At 46.3% G+C, this 20,974-nt stretch overlaps 1 protein-coding gene across 1 annotated transcript in view; it reads right to left on the bottom strand.

Moving 5' to 3' along the window:
- Positions 1–15,789, bottom strand: part of LOC128946001 (ubiquitin carboxyl-terminal hydrolase 12-like) — a 30,026-nt gene extending 14,237 nt beyond the window's left edge. The window contains exons 1-2 of the mRNA XM_054289948.1: positions 15,717–15,789; positions 2,226–2,306 (exon numbers count right to left, since the gene is read on the bottom strand). Of these exons, the coding sequence (XP_054145923.1) occupies positions 2,226–2,306; positions 15,717–15,764 (129 nt within the window). The 5' untranslated portion in view covers positions 15,765–15,789. The remainder of the gene's footprint in view (positions 1–2,225; positions 2,307–15,716) is intronic.
- Positions 15,790–20,974: the final 5,185 nt, after the last annotated feature.

Here is a 20,974-nt window from a genome sequence, read left to right as displayed (position 1 = left end):
CAGCACATGATGCAGGGCCAGGCACAGAGCAGCTGGTTTGCATCTGGCTTGTGTGCAGGCAGTGTCAGGCACAGATAAGGCCTTACAGAAGCTGCTCCCCCTGGCTGAGCAAGGAGGACACCAGGACATCAGCTTATCACCCACAACCACAAACCATGGCTTCAGAGCTGCTGCTCTGCAATCTACTGGGCTGCTGCTTCAAAAAAGGGACACAAATTCTGGGGTTTCAGTCCCCATATATTCTGGTAATGAGGTTCTGCACCCCAAGAGCAACATACTTTAAATAAACCAAAAAAGCATAAAAATCTGTCTGCAGAGCAGACTGGTTTTAGGTGATACACTGAGACATGGCCACTGTTCACCCAAATTTGGTGTGATCACTGCAGCAGAATGGTTTCAAGGTAATAATCACTGAAACAGAAAATTAACATCTTCATTCATACAGCTCAAAAGACTACAGATTATAGCTCCAGCAACATTGATTTACACCATATGCAAACAACAGGGAACAACATTTAAAACTTATTAACATGAGGAAAATATATCTGGAAACTAAACAAACACATGAATTAGGAGAGAGAATCACTCACATGCTTGTTAGTGACCTAGAAAAACAAAGAATCATCATGCTAAATAAATCTGCACACAACTCAAAACAGGCATCCTAATTCTGAAAGCTTATTTGAACATAGGAGCATCTTAAAATGAAAATTGAGATGAAATTCTGGAATGACACCATTGTTCCATCCCTCTTGGGATTTAGTAAATATACACTATTTTAAGAGTTTCCTACATATTCTGCAGTGGCTTTAGACACAGTTTAACAGAGTCAAGTTGCTTTAGTTCACTGATCAAAAAATTAAATAACTATTTATAAAATATACTATATTATATATATAAAAATATATTCTATTATATGAAATATACTATAATATATAAAATACACTATATTACATTAAATGTACTATACTATAAATAATTCAATAACTACTCAACCCAAAGTTTTGGCCTCCACTGCCCACAAGTTCAACACCTGATTGTATTTGCAGTGCAATGACACATTTAACAGCACTGATGCTGAAGCCATGAAACTGCCCTCCTTAAAATGCTCCCATTAATTCCAAATCATGAAAGAACCAGAAATAACTCCAGAAAAAGCTCAGCAGAACAACAGTGTGAAAACACCACCCTCAAGAAACCAGTTGCACGAAATGCAGCACAACAGTGTTAGTCATGTTTTGTCCTTCAAAACAGAGAATGGATGGGTTCTAATAATTCTGGTTATTTTTAGGATGCTGTTTTTCCTCCTCACTCCATTCAGTGCTCTGCTATTTCTGTCACAGTTCCATTTTTGCCATTATGGTGCAAACCTCAGCAGCTCTGGAATGGCCACCAACACCCCATGAAGGGAACAGAATTCTGGCTGTTTGGATAGCTGGGTGTCTGAAATATAAACTGCTAGAAACCCACACAAAGTCAATTAACTGGGTCTCTAATGAGCTCAATAAATATTGTTTAGTTGGCCTTACTTGGTCTGTGAAGACATGGAGCATCTCCCAGCTCTCAACACAACAGGAATGATTGTTTCTAGTGAGTTCTGCCAAAATTGCATTTTCCCATCATGAATAGGATGCCACAGAACCACTGCTGCTCTGAACTCACCAGGATCACCATCCTCTGCACAGCTCTGCTGCCCCACAGCCACACAAACTGCAAAAATTCAGCTTTTTGGAGGGTTCACGGCTACACCAAAAATCCAGAAGGAGTATTACAACACGAAGGAAATATCCACCCAGTCCGTGTCATTCATCTCCTGCACAAAACTTCCACTCCTCCCACGAGAGGAGTATTTTTAGAACTAAAAAGTAACACATTTTAATTTTAAAGCCTCCCCTGCACTGCAGCATCAGTGGAAAATCTGCTCTAGAACAGCATATGAACAATGGACACACTTTATTATTTCCAATTTTCCAGCTAAATATTAAAATCTTATAAGTAAAAATGTACTGGAGCAGGAAGAGTTCTCTCAGAGACTTTACAAGAAATACATTTATTTTTCTGTGTTTCAGATGAAGTGCTATTTTGGTTAATAAGCACACTGCAGGATGTGGTGTCTGTGCTCAGTCCCACTCCAAGTGAGAAGTTTCATCAATCAAGTTCCTGCTAAGCTCCAAATTAGGATGTGAATTAAAACCCAGCATTTTAAGCATAGAAAATTCACTTACATTGACCAAGCCAAAATAATGCTCATTCACAGGGAACTGCTCAGGACCAATCTCTTTCTCCAAAGCAGAGGCATTGGCGCCCTACAAAAAACAAAATTAATGTTAGAGAAAACAGAAATTTCCTAAAAACCCCCAAAGTTTAGGAAATAATTTATTTCCATTGAAAATCAGTATTTTGTCAGAATTAAATGAATGTGATGCTTTATTATCACAAATGTACCAAGGTATCATTTAAAATCTCAACTCCCTCAGCCAAAATTAGTGATCTGATCTAACAAAAGGGTTTGCTACATTTGAGTTTATTTGGAAATTACCACAATTAACTGTTCTCACTTAAAACACCAGGTTGGCAACAGTGATCTAGAAACAGCAACTTAATTTAGTCAAGAATTCACTGTAAAAATAAAGAAACTTATCCTGTCTTTTTCTAGGTTTATTTTGCAAAATACTATGGATAAATGGAGTTTTTTTTACAAATCCCCAGAAGAATGGAAGGAAGAATTTTATCACAGATCACCTGAAAGTGCTTTGGCTTGGTTACCTTTAATTTCAAGGTGATGTATGAAGCTCACAGTGCATTTTGACACATCCTTGAGTTTCCAGCAGTACAGTGAGGATGGAATTTGCTGTTTTGGATACAACTGAAAACCACCACTGCTCTTATCTGGCACATAAAGCAACAACTAAAGCATTCCAATGTTTTATTTTCAATTTTAACTTGCTCCACTTCATATTCAAAGTGGTCTCTTCATCTCTTTCCATTTTCAATCCACCAGCCCCTTGTGGATGGGAATATCTGGGGTTGGTTCCTTCCCTCATTCCTCTTCACCTTGTTCTTTAATGCCTCTTGCTGATGCTCCAGCATTCCTGAGCTCCTTTGTGCAGAATCCAAACACTTTGGATTCCTAATTCTGTTTTAAATGCCCAAATGACTCCAATTCTAACCTTGCCCAAACAGAAATCCTCCTGCACAGGTGAGCCACCTTCAGACATCTCAGAAAAACATTCAACCAAACATTACAGCGCAGCAAAACTCAATTTATTTCTTCCAAAACTCAATTTATTTATTCCCCTGAAGCTACCAATGCTTTTCAATTCCTGAGCAAACATTTCCATCCTCTCCCTATTAATATAAACCACAAGCAGAGACTGTAAGGACAGCTCCATCCAGATTGTTTTTAACAGAGAAACAACTCAAAATTTTCTAAAAACCAGGAGAGAAACTAAGAAACAATCAGGTTTAACAGCTGTAGTTGGATGTCCCCCATCAGATTTATAGTGAGTTTCATTTCTCAGAGCAGATAAAATGAGGCAGGCTCAGAACTGGGAACTCCAAACCCCAGCAAACACTCACAGGGTGCTGACAGATTTACAAGCAGAGCTCTGCTCCAGCAGCAATTACACACAACATTTCTGAGGCATCAGTGCCACTGCAGGCAGCTCCTTTCATTTGTTTCCTTGCAGTCATTCCCTGCTTCTCTTTTTCCTCCAATATTTCCCCTCAATAAAATCCAAATCCAACCTAAAATAAAAGGAGAACCATCAGCAAGGAGGATTTGCTGCCAGGGGTCTGTCCTGGGCTACCTCAGCTCTTCACTGCTCTGATCCACACTGCCTTTGGGAAATGCTGTAAAATTCAAAATTCAACATTTCCAAAATTCATGGAAATGCACAGGAGGGGAAAATTCTGGAATTTTTAGCCTGGAAATCAGAACTGGCTCCTGCTGAGGTTGTTTTGCTCTTCCATGCTGCATGTTTGGAGATTAGGAAAGGAGGATTTGTAAACCCTGTGAGCTTGTGAAGTTCAGTTTCAATTTCTCAGGAGGTTCCTCCCCCTCTCCATGATCTCCAGTATTTTATCAGGGAAACACTGGAGAAAAGCCCATTAAAGGAGGTACCAAACCTCCAAAACCAGTGAAATCTGACAGCCCAAATGCTCCAGCTGGAAAGCAACATATAGAATAAATATCTGAACAAATAAATGAAAACATAAGAATGGTTTTATTCAAAATGTACTTTTGAATAAAGCTATGAGATAAAGAACTGAATAACCTACCATAAACCAGGGCTGTTAACCAAACCACCAACCTGTATCCATTTAACCTGACAGGTTACAGGTGAGTTTTTTTCCAAGTGTTTCCTTGTGTTTATAAACTTTCCCAAAGTTTATAAATTTGGGTAAATTAACTGCAGAGGCAGATTAAAAATCAAGGTTTCCTTAATAAATTACATTATATTTAATGTATCATTTCCAACTGAAGTGGTAGATGCCTCATCCCTGGGAGTGTTCAAGGCCACGCTGGAACACTCTGGGACAGTGGAAGGTGTCCCTGCCCCTGGAATGGGATGAGCTTTGAGGTCCCTTCCAACCCAAATCATTCTGGGATTCTGAGATGATTCTAAAGTTTCTTGCCAGAGAATATTTTAAATTCATAAAATAACCAAAACAGGACTCAAAGGACTTGTGGGAGGAATAAAAAAAAAAAAAAATCAGAGATGAATCATAAATAGCTCTGAAGATGCAAACTTGCAAATTAAGCAGTGAAAAAGTTCCAGGAAATGCAATGCCCAGTGTTCCATGGAAAAAGAACTCCCCTGCAGCAGCACAGATGATTCACCACAGAGTCAATGGCCAGGAGAACTGAACAAGGACATGGGGAAATTCACTTGATGTGAGGGCACCACTTGGCCCCAGTCATGTTTTGGGGTAAGGTCCAGAAGTGCAGGCAAAGTCCAGCTCCTCCCAACCAGGGATCCCTGCAACTCAATTAACAATTACCAATTAACCCAGTGCACTGAAACCTGCTCCAGCCTGAGCCATGTCCTGCTGCAATGAGGCTTTGCTGTCACCCTGACAGGTGTCACATCCCTCTGCCCACCCAGGTAAAAGATTTTTCCATCTTTTAGCTGTGAAACAATCCCCACTTCGTCATTTTGGAAATATAAAAGTCACACCTTGTCCAGAATTAAAAATCTAACCAAAGTGGCAAGTGCATATAATATGAAAATTTATTTTGTTATTTGGGGAATTAATTAAATTCTCCTCTTTGGGGTGCCACAGTCAAAGTGTTCTGCATCTTGTGGTACTTTGCACACCTAAAACCATCAGAAAATCAATAGAGTTTTGCTAAACTATGTCACATATTGTGGGAGCAACAAGAAATGTAATGAAAAAATCCCTCATCCATAGCAATAGAGTCTGTTTGGCATACAACAGTTAAGTAAAAACACTAAAAACTAAAATACAGCTGAATATAAAGATTTATGACTTCTCCCTGCTAGTGCAAGGCAAATAAATGAATGTTTTAACAACCCCAGAGTACATCCCTGACTTGTGGGAGGTGCAAGGAAATGCTCTCAAGTTGCTGCTCTGCTTCAGGACCATCAAACTCAGCTCTGTGAGCAGGAATAAACCCAAATTTCTGCAACACACAATTACCCCAGGAGGAAAACTTCTCATTTAACCATGTGGTAATAGTGATTGACTTACATAATGAGATGTGGATTTAGCGTTCCACAGTGCTGGGGGAGGTGACAAAGGAAGTTTCAGCACTTGTAAGAAGAATTTTCCATTTTCTAGAAATTCCTGGACTTCCAATGTTGTCTCAGAGCTCCCCTTCTCTGCTCACAGCCCACTCACAGAACTGGCTGTGCTTCCACAGCTCTGCAATTATCAGTCAAACAGGAAAATGAAAAACTGCCTGGCCCATCACCACCTCAGCAGGAATACACACAGCTACAAATGGCCAAGAAAACCCCCAAAGAACAACAATAAAATATTTCCTGTCACAGCTGAAGTCATTCCACTTTATGCATATCACCTAATTAGAAGAAGGTGATGAACACTTCCATGAACATTTCATGGCTGAAAAGACAAAGAACACCCTTAAAAAATCCAATATACCAAATATTGAAGCACAAGGAATTGGTAATATTCAAGTTTTCCTCACTTTTTCATACCAGCACAGTGAGGGACATCACACCAATATCCTGATTTAAAAGTGCAAGAAAAGGCTGGGTGTGGCACTCAGTGCTCTGGGCTGGTGACAAGGTGGGGATTGTCATTTTGGGCTCGATGATCCTGGAGGTATTTTCCAACCTCGTGGATTCTGGGATTCTATTCCATGCTCAGAGCTGGATAAGACACAGAGATAACAGCATTAAGGCAAACTAATATCTACCCAGAGAACACTCAAGACAAGTTTTGTTGAATTTTCTAAGGAAAGGGATGTGAAAGGAGCAGTTTCAAACCCCCTTACCTGAGGGAGCTAACCAAGACATGCTGAGGCAGGGATCCCACAGTATTCCTGAAATTTTAACTGAAAAACCCATCAAATCCAGAAGAGAGATCAACTCCTCCAGCCTGTAAGCTCTGAGTGATTTTTGCTCACTAGAGAAGTCTTGAAGATTTATTTGCAGTTCAATGCACCATGCAAGTGGAATAAATAGTAGTAGACTTTTGTTTCTTAGCCACTGCAGCACCAAAAGGAGATCACAGAGAAGGATAATGAGGCATTATTGCCTCTTCTTAGCAAAAAAAAAAAAAAAAAAAAATCCTATTCCTGCAAAGAAAATGAGCATTTTGCATAGCCTAGATTTAATTGATTTCAGAAATGTATCAAACAACAGGAGTTTCACTACTTGGTGACCTTAAACTTATTGGATTTGTAATTATTCTTACAGACAAAAGCTCACAGATTGCATTCACTTATCTGACAGGAATCAGAGGAGTGCTCACTTTTGTCTGTATTATATTTAATTATCTTTATGGCAGAAATTGCAATCAGGCTCTGAGTTGAGGAGTTTTGGTGAAGCTGTGGATGATAAAAGCTGGGAGTGATTATGAACAACCCCAGAGCTCAGAACAGGAGTTGCTGTCAGCTGAGAATTCCACATTTCCAGCATCCTCATGGCTCCTGCTTCAAGTTACAACCTCTCTCCTCTTCAGCAATATGAGTTTCACTGAAATCCTGACCCACCACAAACCCTGGCTGACAATCAGTGCACTGTTATTACAAACTACCCATGTTTTTACCCTGAATTCACACTTTCCCACTTGGCTGGAATCCCCATTTCCATTCCCAAATATCTGCTCTCTGTGCTCAGAGCTCACTCTGCCCATGTGGGGATGGTCAGAAAAGCAGAGAGAAGGGTGTGAGGGGACCAGAGCATGGAGCAGCTGCTGCTGCAGCTCCAGGGAGAAAAAAGGACCAAAATTAGCACAACTCTGGGGCAGGACCCTCAGTGCTATTCTGAGCTCTTGTCAGAATAATCAGGTCAGTGCTGCGCTGCTGCTCAGCAAACAGTGAGCTGGAAAATGAGGGGAAAACCCACAAAACAGGGAAGGAGTCAGGAGAGGGGAGATCCCACTGCCCTCAGAGCTCATGGCATTCACCCCTGACAAGTTCTGAGGAGCTGTAATTACACAGGTTTTGAATTGCCAGTGGGTTTAGAGCCTTTCCATAACCATCACTGGCTCAATGTAATGACAAAAAATACTCAAGATTTCTCTGATGTCATTAACAGACACAGAAGTTCAGAAAGACTTGTCAAACAAATGTCCCATGAGGTTTTAATTGATGGTTTTTAACAGGGATGCAGGAGCTGCTTAAAGTACAAGGGAATTCACTGAAATGGTGAAGTCCTTCCAATCTTTACAAAAATACAACTACAAACTTACAGTTTGGTCTTTTTTCAAAATTAATCCTGCCAAAATATACAAGAAGTCAATTTTAATTTTAATTTTTTTAAAGTCTGCTGTCTGCTATTTTTTTGTTAAAGTCTTATTTTGGGCACTCCACTACTTTAGATGGACACACATAAATATACACACCCCAACAGATGCTCCATTTACACTTCATTTGTGGACAGTTGCAGATTGTCAGAAGAGAACTTTTAAAATCTGGATGTTTGTCCTAAAATTTCAGAAAAATTTCTATCTGTTCACTGTATCCTGTTAAAACTCTAGTTCTTTATGCTGGTGTTCACCTTTCAGCTGCTTCTGGCCTAAAATACACCCAAGACGAATTAATTCCATTAGTTCACTTTTAATAATCAATTTAAAGCCCTCTCCATAAATGCAAATTGGAAGATTCAGCCTTTCTTTAAGGATAATTACTATTATTTTAGCTCAGTGCTAAATATTAATTTCAAATTACCTGATTTTTATGCATTTCTCTCTTTGCAATGAATCTAATTCAGTTCAAGGGAAGGAATTAAAGGCTCATAACTCAGGGGATCTTTAACCTTTCCCTGCAGCTGGATGCACACCCAGGAGCAGTGCAGCACCACTGGAGTAAAAACTTGATGAAATAAAATCCCTGAGGATATTTGGCTTGGACTCCACACCATTCTAACTCCTGGACTGGAACCAGCCTGCGAAAGACATTTCCCTTAAAAAAACACAAAAAAAGGAAAAATCTACAGAATTTCAGTGTCCAGAACATGCCTGGTGCACAACTGGCTCTCTAATTACTCATTTGGCTTTGAACAAATGAGAGCAGCAGAAGACTGAGGGTTTGAAGCAAGCTGGGAAGCAGCTTTCAGGTTGTGCAGAAAGGCTCCCAGGGACACCATCGTGCAGCACTCCAGATTAGAGGAGCTGCTTAAACCAACTGCTGAGGAGTTGTTTAAGAGTGAATAAACAAATCAAAACAAAAAGGGGGAAAAAGAACAAGTAGGCAAAAAAAACCCTCTAAAAAAAACCCCAAAAAAGCTGCTTTTGCAGGAAAGAAATCTGCATGAGCTGATGCAGAATCTGCCTGCACTTGCTGTATTTGCTGAGATAATAGCTCCAGCTTCAGGACTATTAAAATTACCCTGGGGGAAGTGGAAATGGAGCAGATTGGGGTTGTATTGCTGCAGGTTTACAGAACACACTGGCATGGTTTTGTAAACACAGATTAGATGTTGCTCTCCCCATCCTTTAAAACTCGGGGCTGTGGAGCACTGAAGTCAGATAAAAGAGTTGTCAGCTCTGGTTTGAAAGGATCCCTTTTCACAGATCTGGGAAGGCTGTCTGTGTTCCAGGCATAACAAATTACTGTAAATTGAGCCCTGGATTGCAGCACTTTGCCAGCACAAGCACTCCAAACAAACTGATAATCCTGAAAGGAGCAGTGTCACAGACCATCCAAGGCTCCACCTTCCAAATGCCACAGAATCTTCCTCCTGGAAAGGCTGTGCCCATTTCCAGCAGGGAGCAGAGCTCACAGAGCACCCTGACTGCTGCCATGGCATCCAGGGAAACTCCAAGTGCTGCATTTCCACCGGAATTTCCTCCTAGGAAGCCTTAACTGGAGTGTTTAAATCAATGAGAGCAGGGTGCTGTGTAAACTCATCCAAGCACGTTTATTCTGTGAGGAGCTGCTCCTGCCAGGTCCTCAGGATCCACACTCCCAAAGGACAGCAGGGCCCAGCTCCTGGGAAACCCTCTCATTTATGCTCTGCGAGGGACAACAGAGCTGGCTCCAGTGAGAAAACACCTGGAAAGGACTGGGGAGAAAGGGCAGGAAAAGCAGAACCACTGCCCAGGGCTGAGCTTTGCCAGCAGCTGCCTCCCCTCCTCAGCCACTGCTCCCAGTCTATCCCAGTTCATTCCAGTCCATCCCAGTCCCCTCAGCCACTGCCTCCCACATCAGCACTGCACTCAGTCCATCCCAGTACATTCCAGTTCATCCAATCTTCAGCCACTGCCTCCCACAGCACCACTGCTCCCAGTCCATCCAATCCTCAGCTACTGCCTCCCAGTCCATCCCAGTGCATCCCAGTCCCCTCAGCCACTGCCTCCCACATCAGCAGTGCTCCCAGTCCATCCCAGCTCATCCCAGTCACCTCAGCCATTGCCTCCCAAATCACCACAGCCCCCAGCCCATCCCAGTCCCCTCAGCCACTGCCTCCCACACCACCACTGCTCCCAGTCCATCCCAGTCCATCCTAGGCTGCTCAGCCACTGCCTCCCACATCACAACTGCTCCCAGTCCATCCCAGTCCCCTCAGGCTCCCACATCCCACAGCTCCCAGTCCATCCCCCTGATTTCCCCCCCCAAGACTCGTGGTGCCCCTGTGTTTCTGCAGTGACCCAGTAACACACATAGCAGGGGAGGCTTTGCCAGCTCAGCTCTCAGGGACTCTGCAGCTCCCTGAGAGAACAAACACAAACAGCTCCCAGCTGTGCAGGCCTAGTGTTTACCAGCATTGTTCTTTTGTGAGCTGGCAGGGAGATTTTATCAGGAGCCTCACACATCAAACAGGGCAGGGACAATGCTGTGGAGGGTGAGGAAGTGGATGCTGAGGGAGAGCAAAGATTTATAAACAGGTTAATATTTCATTTATAACTTCAGCTACTACACAGGCACAGAGCAGTAAAATTCAGCTGTGAGCCCAATCAATGGATCTGAATGGGGAGATATAGTCACAACTCAGTGTGTGAGGGGTTAAGTGGATAAATCATGGAATAGTTTAGGTTGGAAGGAACCTCAGAGCTCATCCACTGCCGCCCCCTGCCAGGGCATGACACCTTCCCCCGTCCCAGGCTGCTCCAAGCCCTGTCCAGCCTGGCCTTGGGCACTGCCAGGGATCCAGGGGCAGCCACAGCTGCTCTGGGCACCCTGTGCCAGTGCTTGCCCACCCTTAATGGAAAAAAATTCCTTCCTTTCTAGTCTAAATTAACCCACTTTTCATTTAAAACCATTCCCTCTTGTCCTTTCACAACAAAGTTTCTCCCCATCTGTTTTACAAGCCCACTTTAAGTGTTCACTATAAAAGGAGCTGAAAATAGAAAATACAACACACAAACAAACCACAATGATGCACAGTGCTGCCCTTTATTTTGGCAGCAAGTGCAGGAATCCCCCAAACTGACATCTGCTGGAGCAAGCACTGAAAACCATTGCTTTTTTAATGGCAAAAAGACAGCAAGTGATGTGCATGTAAACAGATTAATTCCAAGGCAATAAAAGCATTTGCTCTAGAACCAAACAACAGAGATTGAGTAACAGAGCACATCTTGAACAAGCTACACTCTGTTATTTTTGCATCCTTCTCCAGGTATTCACACTTCATTTTTACATGAACTGAAGCAGAAGTCCTCTAATATAATCAGTGTCTACTTTGAACAAATGAACCATGGAGTGCCCATGGCACCACACAGCTGGGAGCTCTCATGATCTCTCATTTTCCTGAGAGAAATGTCATTAAAGAATGACATTTTAGAAGTTTATAGACAATCAAAGCAGGCACCAGAACAGCACAAAAGCTCCTTCAGGTGTTCAGGATTCCTGTAAAATCCCAAAGCTCATTCCAAGGGGACCTGTGTGGTCCCCCTGAACTGTGGCCTCCTTTGCTTCCAGCCCCAAACTGTCAGAAGCCCCAAATGTGCAGCAGCAAACGCCCATCACACACAGCATTAAACCACAACACAAACAGCATGTGGGAAAACCGTGAAGTGACCTCCTCCCTGCTTTGTAAAGGGTTATGTATTTTTTTTCCCCCCAAAACAATTATTCTCAGTTATTCTCAGGCTGGGTTCTAAGTGCAAAGATGAATATTTGGCTTCTTTCAGCTTAAAAAGTCAGTCAAGAAGCAGAGCACTGCTGGAGACAGAAATCTGCTTAGCCAGCTCCACCCTCCCTTCTTGCAGTGATAAAAATAAAAGCTATAAATGTTAATTCTCTGATAGAGCCAAAGCAAAGTCCTACAGCTACAGGTGACAGCAGGGAGGTGACATTCCACACCAGGGACACCACAGCTCTGCTTGAGCTGCCCAGTGTAAATTATTCAGGTGGCAAATGGAAATGTGGCACTCACAAATGCTGCAGCCGCCTCCCCTGCAGCACTGAAGTCAATAATTATGTCCTGATTCAGAGTGTGTAAGGCTGCCCCCAATTTGTAGCCTGGATTGGAGTTCTTCAGGCATGTCCTACTGGTTTGACCAACAATTAGACATGAATCCAGAGGAAGTGGCCCTAATTGCCTACAAGAAACAAAATTCTGCTCACAGCTCACTACAGACTCCTCACAAGCTGCCAGGAAGGAAAATCCCAGCTCTGGCCTTTGCACCTTGCTCCCTTCTCAAGTTCTGGTCTGCTCTTCCAAAAGTTCTGTCAATTCAACAAAATCCTCAAGTTCTGACTGAGAAACTCAGTTCTACAACTGCCTCAGAGCACAGCAAACACATCCTGGGTCAGAGGATGCAGTCAGACCCATGGGATTCTGCCCTCCTCACTCTCCTCAGCCAAGAGAGGATTCCCACCTTGTCCTAGGTTGACACGTGCCCCACACTGGGCGACTCCCTCCTCCACATTCCTGCTCCTGGACTGTGCTGTCTGCAGAGGGACAGACAGTGGGACAGAGCTCTCCTTTGCTTTTAGTTGGTTTAGCTAGCTGAGGCAAAGAAGTTCCCTGGACTGTGGGTTTTTTTCCACTTTTCTCCAAGGAGGTATTTTCTCCTGGACTGGTTGGGGGGAGGGGCCAATTCAATCTGCTTTCTTAGAGGAGCCCCTTTGGAGGTTCTCTCCCAAATTTGCCCTGGACCAGGACACACCTGTTCAGCCCAGACCCACAGACCCCTCTTTAAACACTTCTGAAACAGCAGCTGTAGATTTTTTTAAGCAAAATGCCTCAGCAGTGCTCTCTGTTTCCACTCTGCAGCCATTTCCCTCAATCCTGCAGCTCCCTGCAAACAGAAGGAAAAACCCCAAAGCCCAGGGCAGAGGGAAAGGCTGGGACACACAGCTGGTGCCAGGGAGGCAGAGCTGGGGCAGTGGCTCCTGGCCATGGCTGTGCTTCCCCCGTGCTGCCACAGCCTCCCCAAGCCAGGAATCACATCCCAGGGAACAACCCCTGCTCCCTCCCAGCTCTGGCCAGGCTGGAGCTGCCATAGGGATGAGGTGAAACTGAGGCCTTGGGAAGGCTGAGCTGAGCAGAGGCTGGACAGAGATAAAGAATAAAGCAGGGATTTATTAAAAGGATCTCTTCAATGGATGCACCTTGGGCAGCACAAGAGCCCAGCCAGGGCTGCACCCAAGATGAACCAAAATGGTCACAAAATCCCTGACTGCTCATGGGGTCTCTCACTGTGATCAGTTCTGCTCCATTTGCATCTTGCAGTTCATTATCCCATTCCAGCTCTAGCCCATGCAGTCCCATCCTTGTTTTTCTCTCTCAGCCCACAGTGTTTGTGCTCCTGGGCTGAGATTTGGATCATTTGTCCTTGGTCCCAGCTGGAGCAGGAATTGTTTTGTCTCCTATGCTCACCATCCCATAATATGAACCCAGACTCACACACTAAAGCAGCACAGAATGTGAAAAACAGAAAAGCTCAAACCTGAGGCATCAAAACCCTGGGAAAGGGACGGTGCTCCCACCAAGGAAATGCCACCACCCTGAGGCACAGCAGAGCTGATCCTCCAGAAGTGATTTCAGGGAGGGGAGATGATCCAAGCTCAGCCTCATCACTGGCTGGAATGAACTCAAGCTTGGGATTTCATTTTTAGAGAGACATTGGAGAGGAATGGGGTGCCTGAGAAGCAGGAACAGCAGTCCCTGTGATGCTGAAGGGTCTGACAATGTCACAAACCTGGGTTTCACTGTTCTAGCCTGGAACACAGATGCTGACTGGAAATGCTGGTAAAAACTGCATATTTTACTAAAAAAAATATGTAAAGTTCTGTACAATCACTCCACTTTAACATAATCCTGGAGAAAGCAGCTCCCAAAGGGACTTTGTTCATGTATTTCAATGTTTTTAAAAAAAGGCTCAGCTTTTTCATCTACCTTTTTTTTTTAACAGTATTTTTACTTGCTGGACATGCAAATAAACTGATCCAGTTCTAAAATCCAGCACCCAGACCTTAATTTCCTGGGTAGATGAGAGAATAAATGTTAATATTGACCATAAGTTAGCCAAGCTACACATGCACCTAAAACACTGATGCTGACAGATCCCACAGCATTTGATTAAATGACTAATTAAGAAATTTGGAGGACAGTTTTATGCAATTATTTCTGCACAGAACTGAAACAACAAATTCTCCACACGAAACACAATGGGGAGAATCTGCTGCAGTTCTCAGAAAAGAACTCCCAGAACCTCAGGAGGGGAATGGGAGGAACCTGCCCAGCTTCCACCCCCCATCCCAACCAAAATCAGGAGCAAAAATGCCAAAAGCCCACAGGGATGTGCTCAGGTGTGGCTGCAGAGTCCCAGGGAAATGCTCTGCCTTCCCTGTCCCAGCTGCTCCCAGGAATGCACCCAAAATATTCCAGGGACTGAGTCAATCTCTGCCCCTGGGTGCAGAACTCCTCAGCAAATTCCTGACTCACCTCTCATGGCCTTCATCTCACTGGGTCTGCCATGGCAATTAAAAATATAAATTATGTAGGAAAAAACCCCATTTGGTGAGATTAGGGAAGGATAAATCCTGGGAAGTTTTCCAGGGAGGTCTCCAAGGCCAGGGGTTTGAAAAGCAAAGATTAATGCCTCCTGTTAGGGTGTGAGGCTGCAAGTGCTCAGTTTGGAGCTGGGCATTTTGGTCAGTTTGTACTGGCTCAGCTCAGCTGGGCCTGGACTCACACTGGGAGGCAGCACCTGCATGGAACAGAAGGAAAATCCTGTTCCTGTCCCACACAGGTGAAACAGAGCCAGTGACCGGTGTGGAGGCTGCACAGGGAGAGGGAAGCTGAGCAGTGAAAAGGAGGGACTGTGAACACCGAACTGCTCCAGTGGGCACCCCCTGCAGCCGGGGCTCGGAGCACGGAGCTCCTCCCAGAAGGTTCTGTGAGCTCAGCGCTGCTGTTTCACGGCCGGGCTCAGATATTTCAGCCGTGCCCAGCGCCAGCCCGGCCACTCCGGGCTCTACTTACACAGCAGCGGAGCTTCATTAAGAATTCTGCATAATCATGCAATTACCAGCCTGCCTCTCTGCCCGGCTGGCGGCAGGGACGGTCCCGGTACACGCATGCACGTGGAGCCACTGCAGAGCACTGACAAACGAGTAGAACGAGCTTTAAAATGAACTCAGTTATCACAACAACCCGACACGACCCGGGCACGAGGCCAATTAATGCTCGATAATTCCTTTTCTCCGCGAAAGGCAGCACCCACCGGCCCGAGAAACATTTCAGGGCACGGGCGGCGCAGACACACCCACCGGGATTGCCGGGCTCGCGTTCCTGCCGAGCCTCCGGCAGCTTTCCCACCGGGATTTCACCCCATTATCCCAAAGCCCTGCCAGCCCCGGCCAGGCCGGCACCCGCGCTCAGCCCGGCCGCGGCTCCCCGCGCTCCGCTCGCCCTGCCCCGGCACAGCCGCTCCGCCCCGGCCCCTCCGAGCCCGGAGCCGGCGGCGGGGCCTCCCGCAGCGCTGGCTCTGAACTGCCCGCACGGTGCCGGGACGCGCAGCGCGGGCTCTCCCCGCCGCTCGGCGCAGGGCACAAGGCCGGGAGCCCCCGAGGAGCGGCGGCGCGGGCCGAGCGGCCCCAGGGCTCTCACCATGGTACAGACGGCGGCGAGTCTCCGCACCGTCACCAGCGCCTCCATCCGCCCCCGGCCGCCGCCATCTTGGGCCGCGACTGACAGCGCCAGCTGCGCACCCGATAACCGGCCCGGGCCGTGCGCCGCCGAAACAGCGCCGCCTGCGCCGCGAAACCACCGTTCCGAGGCGTGCTCGGTCCGGGGGAACCGGCTGGGGAACGGGATCGGGAATGGGAATGGGAATGGGAATCAGGAATGGGAATGGGAATGGGAATGGGATCGGGAACAGGAATGGGATCAGGAATGGGAATGGGGAATGGGAATGGGAACAGGGATGGGAATGGGATCGGGAATGGGGAATGGGAAATGGAAATGGGAACGGAAATGGGAATGGGAATGGGAATGGGATCGGGAATGGGAATGGGGAATGGAATTGGGAATGGGAACGGGAATGGGAATGGGATTGGGAGTGGGAACAGAATTGGGTACGGGATCGGGAACAGGCATGGGAATGGGAAGGGATGGGAATAGCAATGGGATCGGGAATGGGAACAGAATTGGGAATGGGATCGGGGACAAGGATGGGAATCGGATTGGGAATGGGAATGGGAAGGGGAATGGGAATGGGAATGGGAATGGGATCAGGATGGGAACAGGATTGGGAACAGACAGGGATGGGAAAAGGATCGGGATGGGATTGGGATCATTATGGGGAACAGTTTTCCCAGAGCAGCTGTGGCTGCCCCTGGATCCTGACAGTGCCCAAGGCCAGGCTGGGCATTGGGGTTTGGAGCAGCTTGGGATAGGGAAAGGTGTCCCTGCCATGGCTGGGGTGGCACTGGAGGGGCTTTGGGGTCTCTCCCAGCCCATAACATTCTGTGGGTCTGTGATTCCATGATCCTTGTGCTCCCCTTCCCTCAGGATATCCCGTGGTTCCTGGGGCTCAGGGAGGCCCCACTGGGCTGGGCACTGCCAGGGCTCTGTGACACTGGAGGAAGGCACTGTCCCACAGGGCTGGGGCTGGGAACTGGGGGTGTCACCAAAACACCACCAAGGGACACCACGGCCAGCGCAGAGCACCAGAACCCTCAGAGGTGCCCATGGAACTCTGTGATTCCCAAGACTCCTTGCAGAGGTTGCGGGATTTTGGGATGGGGTGGGACAGTGGTGCTGCCCAGGGATCCTCTGCTGTTCCACACCACATGTCCCTGCTCTAGCATGGTGACAAAAGGGCTCTTTGAGAGCTCAGCACTGCAATGACAACAGTGCCCATTGTCAATCCATTGTCAGTCCTGTGGGAGAAGGAGTGGGAAGCGTTCCTGAGACATCACAAAGCTCGTCCTGCAGGGCACAGTGACAGCAAACACAGCTCAGAAGGAACAGCAAGGAATGGACAGAAATTCAGGATGGGGCTGATCCTGACCCAGAGCTGTGCCCAGCAGGAGCAGGGAGGTCACTGTGCCCCTGTCCCTGGCACTGTGAGGGCACACCCTGAGTGCTGTGCCCAGCTCAGGCCCCTCAGCTTGGGAAGGACCTTGGGACACTGAGCACATCCAGAGAGAGGGGCTGGGAGCACAAACCCTGAGAGGAGCCCCTGAGGGAGCTGGGGGTGCTCAGCCTGCAGAAAAGGAGACTCAGGGGTGCCCCCATCACTGCACAGCTCCTGAAAGGGGCCTGTGCTCAGCTGGGGCTGGGCTCTGTCTGCAGGAACTGACACAACCAGAGCACACAGCCTGAGCTGTGCCAAGGGAAATACAGGTTGGATATTAGGAAAAGTTTTTTATGGAAAGGTGAGAAAGTTCTGGACTCATTTGGTCCCATTCCCATCCTGGTCCTGTTCCCATTCCCAATCTCATCCACCACTAGAGGTGGTGGAGTCCCCATCCCTGGGTGTGTTTAACAAGGCCTGGATGTGGCACTGGGTGCCAGGGTTTGGCTGAGGTGCTGGGACTGGACTGGACTCGATGGTCTTGAAGGTCTCTTCCAACCCAGGGATTCTGTGATTCTGTGAATGACAACAGTGCCCATTGTCAATCCTGTGGGAGAAGGAGTGGGAAACGTTCCTGAGGCACCACAGAGCCCATCCTGCAGGGCACAGTGAAAGCAAACACACCTCAGAAGGAACAGCCCTGGGAAGCAGTGAGGAACGGGCAGAAATTGGGGATGGGGCTGATCCTGACCCAGAGGTGTGCCCAGCCTGGAGGCTGCAGCCTCCCCTCATCCCCACGAGCTGTGGGAGTGCCTGTGAGGGCACTGGGAGCTCCCTGCTCACAGTCCCAGCTCTGCCAGGGCTGTTTCCACTCTCCAGCCCTGACCTTGTGGGAATATCTGTGGGGAAGGGTGAACTGTTCTGTTTCCAAAGCAGGAACTTTTTTATGAGGCTGAGATGTTTCCATTCTGTTTGAGCTGCTGGCCTGCAGAGAAGAGATCTCCTACCCATGTTGGGCTTCCCAAGTCATCTGTTCCATCCTCCCCAGGGACAGGCCCCAGGAGCACAAAAACCCCAATCCTTCCCAAAAATCCCCAAAGTGAAAAGGGCCACGTGCTCCTCACAGGACTGCCATGAATGGCAGTGCTTTAAAATTAGGGACAGGAAATGAAGGAATTGGGGAAGCTGTGCAGTGTTTGACCAGATTGAAGTGTGTATTTAAATGTTCACCTCTCTTACATCCGAAAATAGAGTCAAAGATGATTTATCACAGCTGCTGCAGCAGTATCTGAGGACATTTCCTTGCCCTTTAGCCTCAGGATCAGAACAACTTGGTGCTGAGTAGAATTACAGGGCTAAAATCGTGGTCTTGTCCCTGAATGTCTTCAGAGGTCACTGCTGGAGCACAGAGATGCACTTTTAATTCATCTAAACTCAGCAAGGTGGAATTCTGAGCACCCAGGCCAAGGCTGGTTCCCTGAGCACACCACACTCATTTTTCATCCTTTCTTATCTCCTCCTCCTTTGCCTTTCCCAGCGTGGAGGTGTTCAGTTCCTGGGAGCACACAGGTGCTTCAAGGACAATTTCTGTTGAATGCAGTGTCAGAAGTGACCTTTGGGCACCAAGTTTGCCACAAAGAGGGGCAGAGAGAGCTGCAGGGACCAATTCTTGTTGGTTCGAGTCACTTCAGGGGTCTGTGCATGAGCTACCAGCCACAAATTCTGTCTCAGCATCTGCCACAGCCCCTGGCACTTCCCCACAGCCAGATTTCCCATTTCTGCTCCAAAACCAGCCCTGTTTCTCCTCCCAAGTCCCCCTAACATCAATATATTCTATAAAAGATGTGCCAGAGGCAAATGTAATGGCTACAAATTGACTTCTGGAGGAAAAAAATCATTTCTGCCACAGCTAGGCAGATGGAGAAACATTTCCTCAACATGCTGGGACCTTAGCAAGGTCTCTCTGGCTCTGCTCATCTCTTACTCCTTTTGTACAATGCATGAGGAAAAATTACAGCCAGTTTTAAAGCACTCTGACATCCTCCTGTCACGGGCACTATGGTCATGGCAAATACTTTTATTTTTAGCAAGCTTCGTCTCTGAAAATGTGTAGGAGGGCCAATAACAATATAAATAGAAAATCTTCTAACAAACAGAGCCAAAAGCAACACAGAGCAGTAAATAAATCTGTAAAAAATTTGGTGTGGAAATAACAATCTCTGTGCACCATGCAAAGGCACAGATCTTTGCATGAGCAACCCAAGGGGTGGTAAAGTGAAACCTCCAGAACCATCCAAGTGTTTCCAAAGTTGCTCTCAGTTTTGCAAACATTCCCCCTCTAATTTAAGCTATTGTTTTTCCAAGAGAATTAGAATGTAAAACATGGGGGTTTTTAGCTAAATATAAGTCCATTGTGCACAAACAATGAATATCTCCTTTAAAAACAATTGTTATTCCACATGCCAAGGGTTACACAACCTCAGAGAGTGTGAATCCTTCTGCTCCCTGAAAAGGCTGCTCTGGCAATCAAGAAAATCAGACAAGGACATTTGAAAACTTCTGGGTTTGATTCTGTATCTTACTTGAATAATTTCAGAATTAAATCCTCCAAGTTGAGAGGAGAGGGGAGCTCGGGAGTTGGTTGAAAACTTTGGGAGAACGCACAGCTTTGGGTTTGATTCTATATTTTACTTGAATCCTTTCAGAATTAAAGCCTCCAAGCTGAGAGGAGAGGGGAGTTTGGGAGTAGATTGAAAACTCTGGGAGAATGCACAGCTTTTTTATTTGTACTAAAAGCCCTTCTCTCTGCACAGAGATTCCTGCATGTGGTGGAACAAGATCTGGGGAGAAGCACAAGAAGCCAGGGCTGGTGCAGGAAAAATTCATATTGAACCAGATCAGCCAAGGAGCTCCAACTCCACTGCTCTACTTCCAACGTGCAGCCTGAAACTCTTTCACATTTGTTTTAAGCAACCAGAAGCCCTCAGAGCTACCAAAAGCAGCAGTTTGACATTTCCTGCAGCATTGCTGTCTCATTCCTGCCCCCACACATCCCCTCTCCCGTGTCAGCAGCAGATCCAGCCCTGCAAGCACATGGAGCAGCTTCCCTGTCCCTCCTCACACAGCAGCAGCTGCTCCTTGCCCCTGCTTGGGACTCCTGATTTCTGAGTGCCACATCCAAGCTCAGCACCCTCTGAGCACAGTTTGCATTCTTTGTGTCTGCCTCACATTCATCCAGGCCAAAGCTCACCCTCATGTGCCTCTGACTCCCTTTGTGTTCCTCAACACTACATTTGGTTACCCAAAACAATTTTGACTTTTTTTTTCTCTTTCAATTGAACGTGCCTCCCTCTTGGATCAAGCCAGCAGAGCTGTTTACTTCTAGGAATGTCTTTGCTCATATAGAATATTCTTCATGATCTTTCTGAACTTATCTGGCTTTTTTTTTCCCTGGGCTGGAGCTCTTGTGGCCACCTAGAAGCTGACAGATCTATGACTGTTTGGTTTTGGAGGAGGACTATTGTGATGAATGGTTTTATATTACTCACTAACATATGCTTTTAATAGCAAATGGGAACAAAGGTTCCAGCACTCAGACAGGCAGACAGTGACTTACTGCTGCTAACTAATCCCAAATTTATCACTGTCCTGCTCAACTGCACATTTCAAAGTGCTGCCCTATTAATTGACCACAAGATTTTGAGCTTTTTTCCTATTTCTCCTCTCATTTTGCCTCTTACAAAACTTGTGTGAGATTAAAGCACATCGGTAAATAAATTTCCTGGAAAAGATTTTTTTTTATGAGTGTTTGGGATTTTGCAAAAACCTGGAAGCAAATTGACACTGG

Source organism: Melozone crissalis, unplaced genomic scaffold, assembly GCF_028551555.1.
Source record: "Melozone crissalis strain CALT ecotype California unplaced genomic scaffold, PUWL_Pcris_2 ptg000068l_1, whole genome shotgun sequence".
Lineage (NCBI taxonomy): Eukaryota > Metazoa > Chordata > Aves > Passeriformes > Passerellidae > Melozone > Melozone crissalis.
The sequence above is the reverse complement of the archived record's forward strand: the minus strand, read 5'-3'. Positions and strand labels throughout refer to the sequence as shown.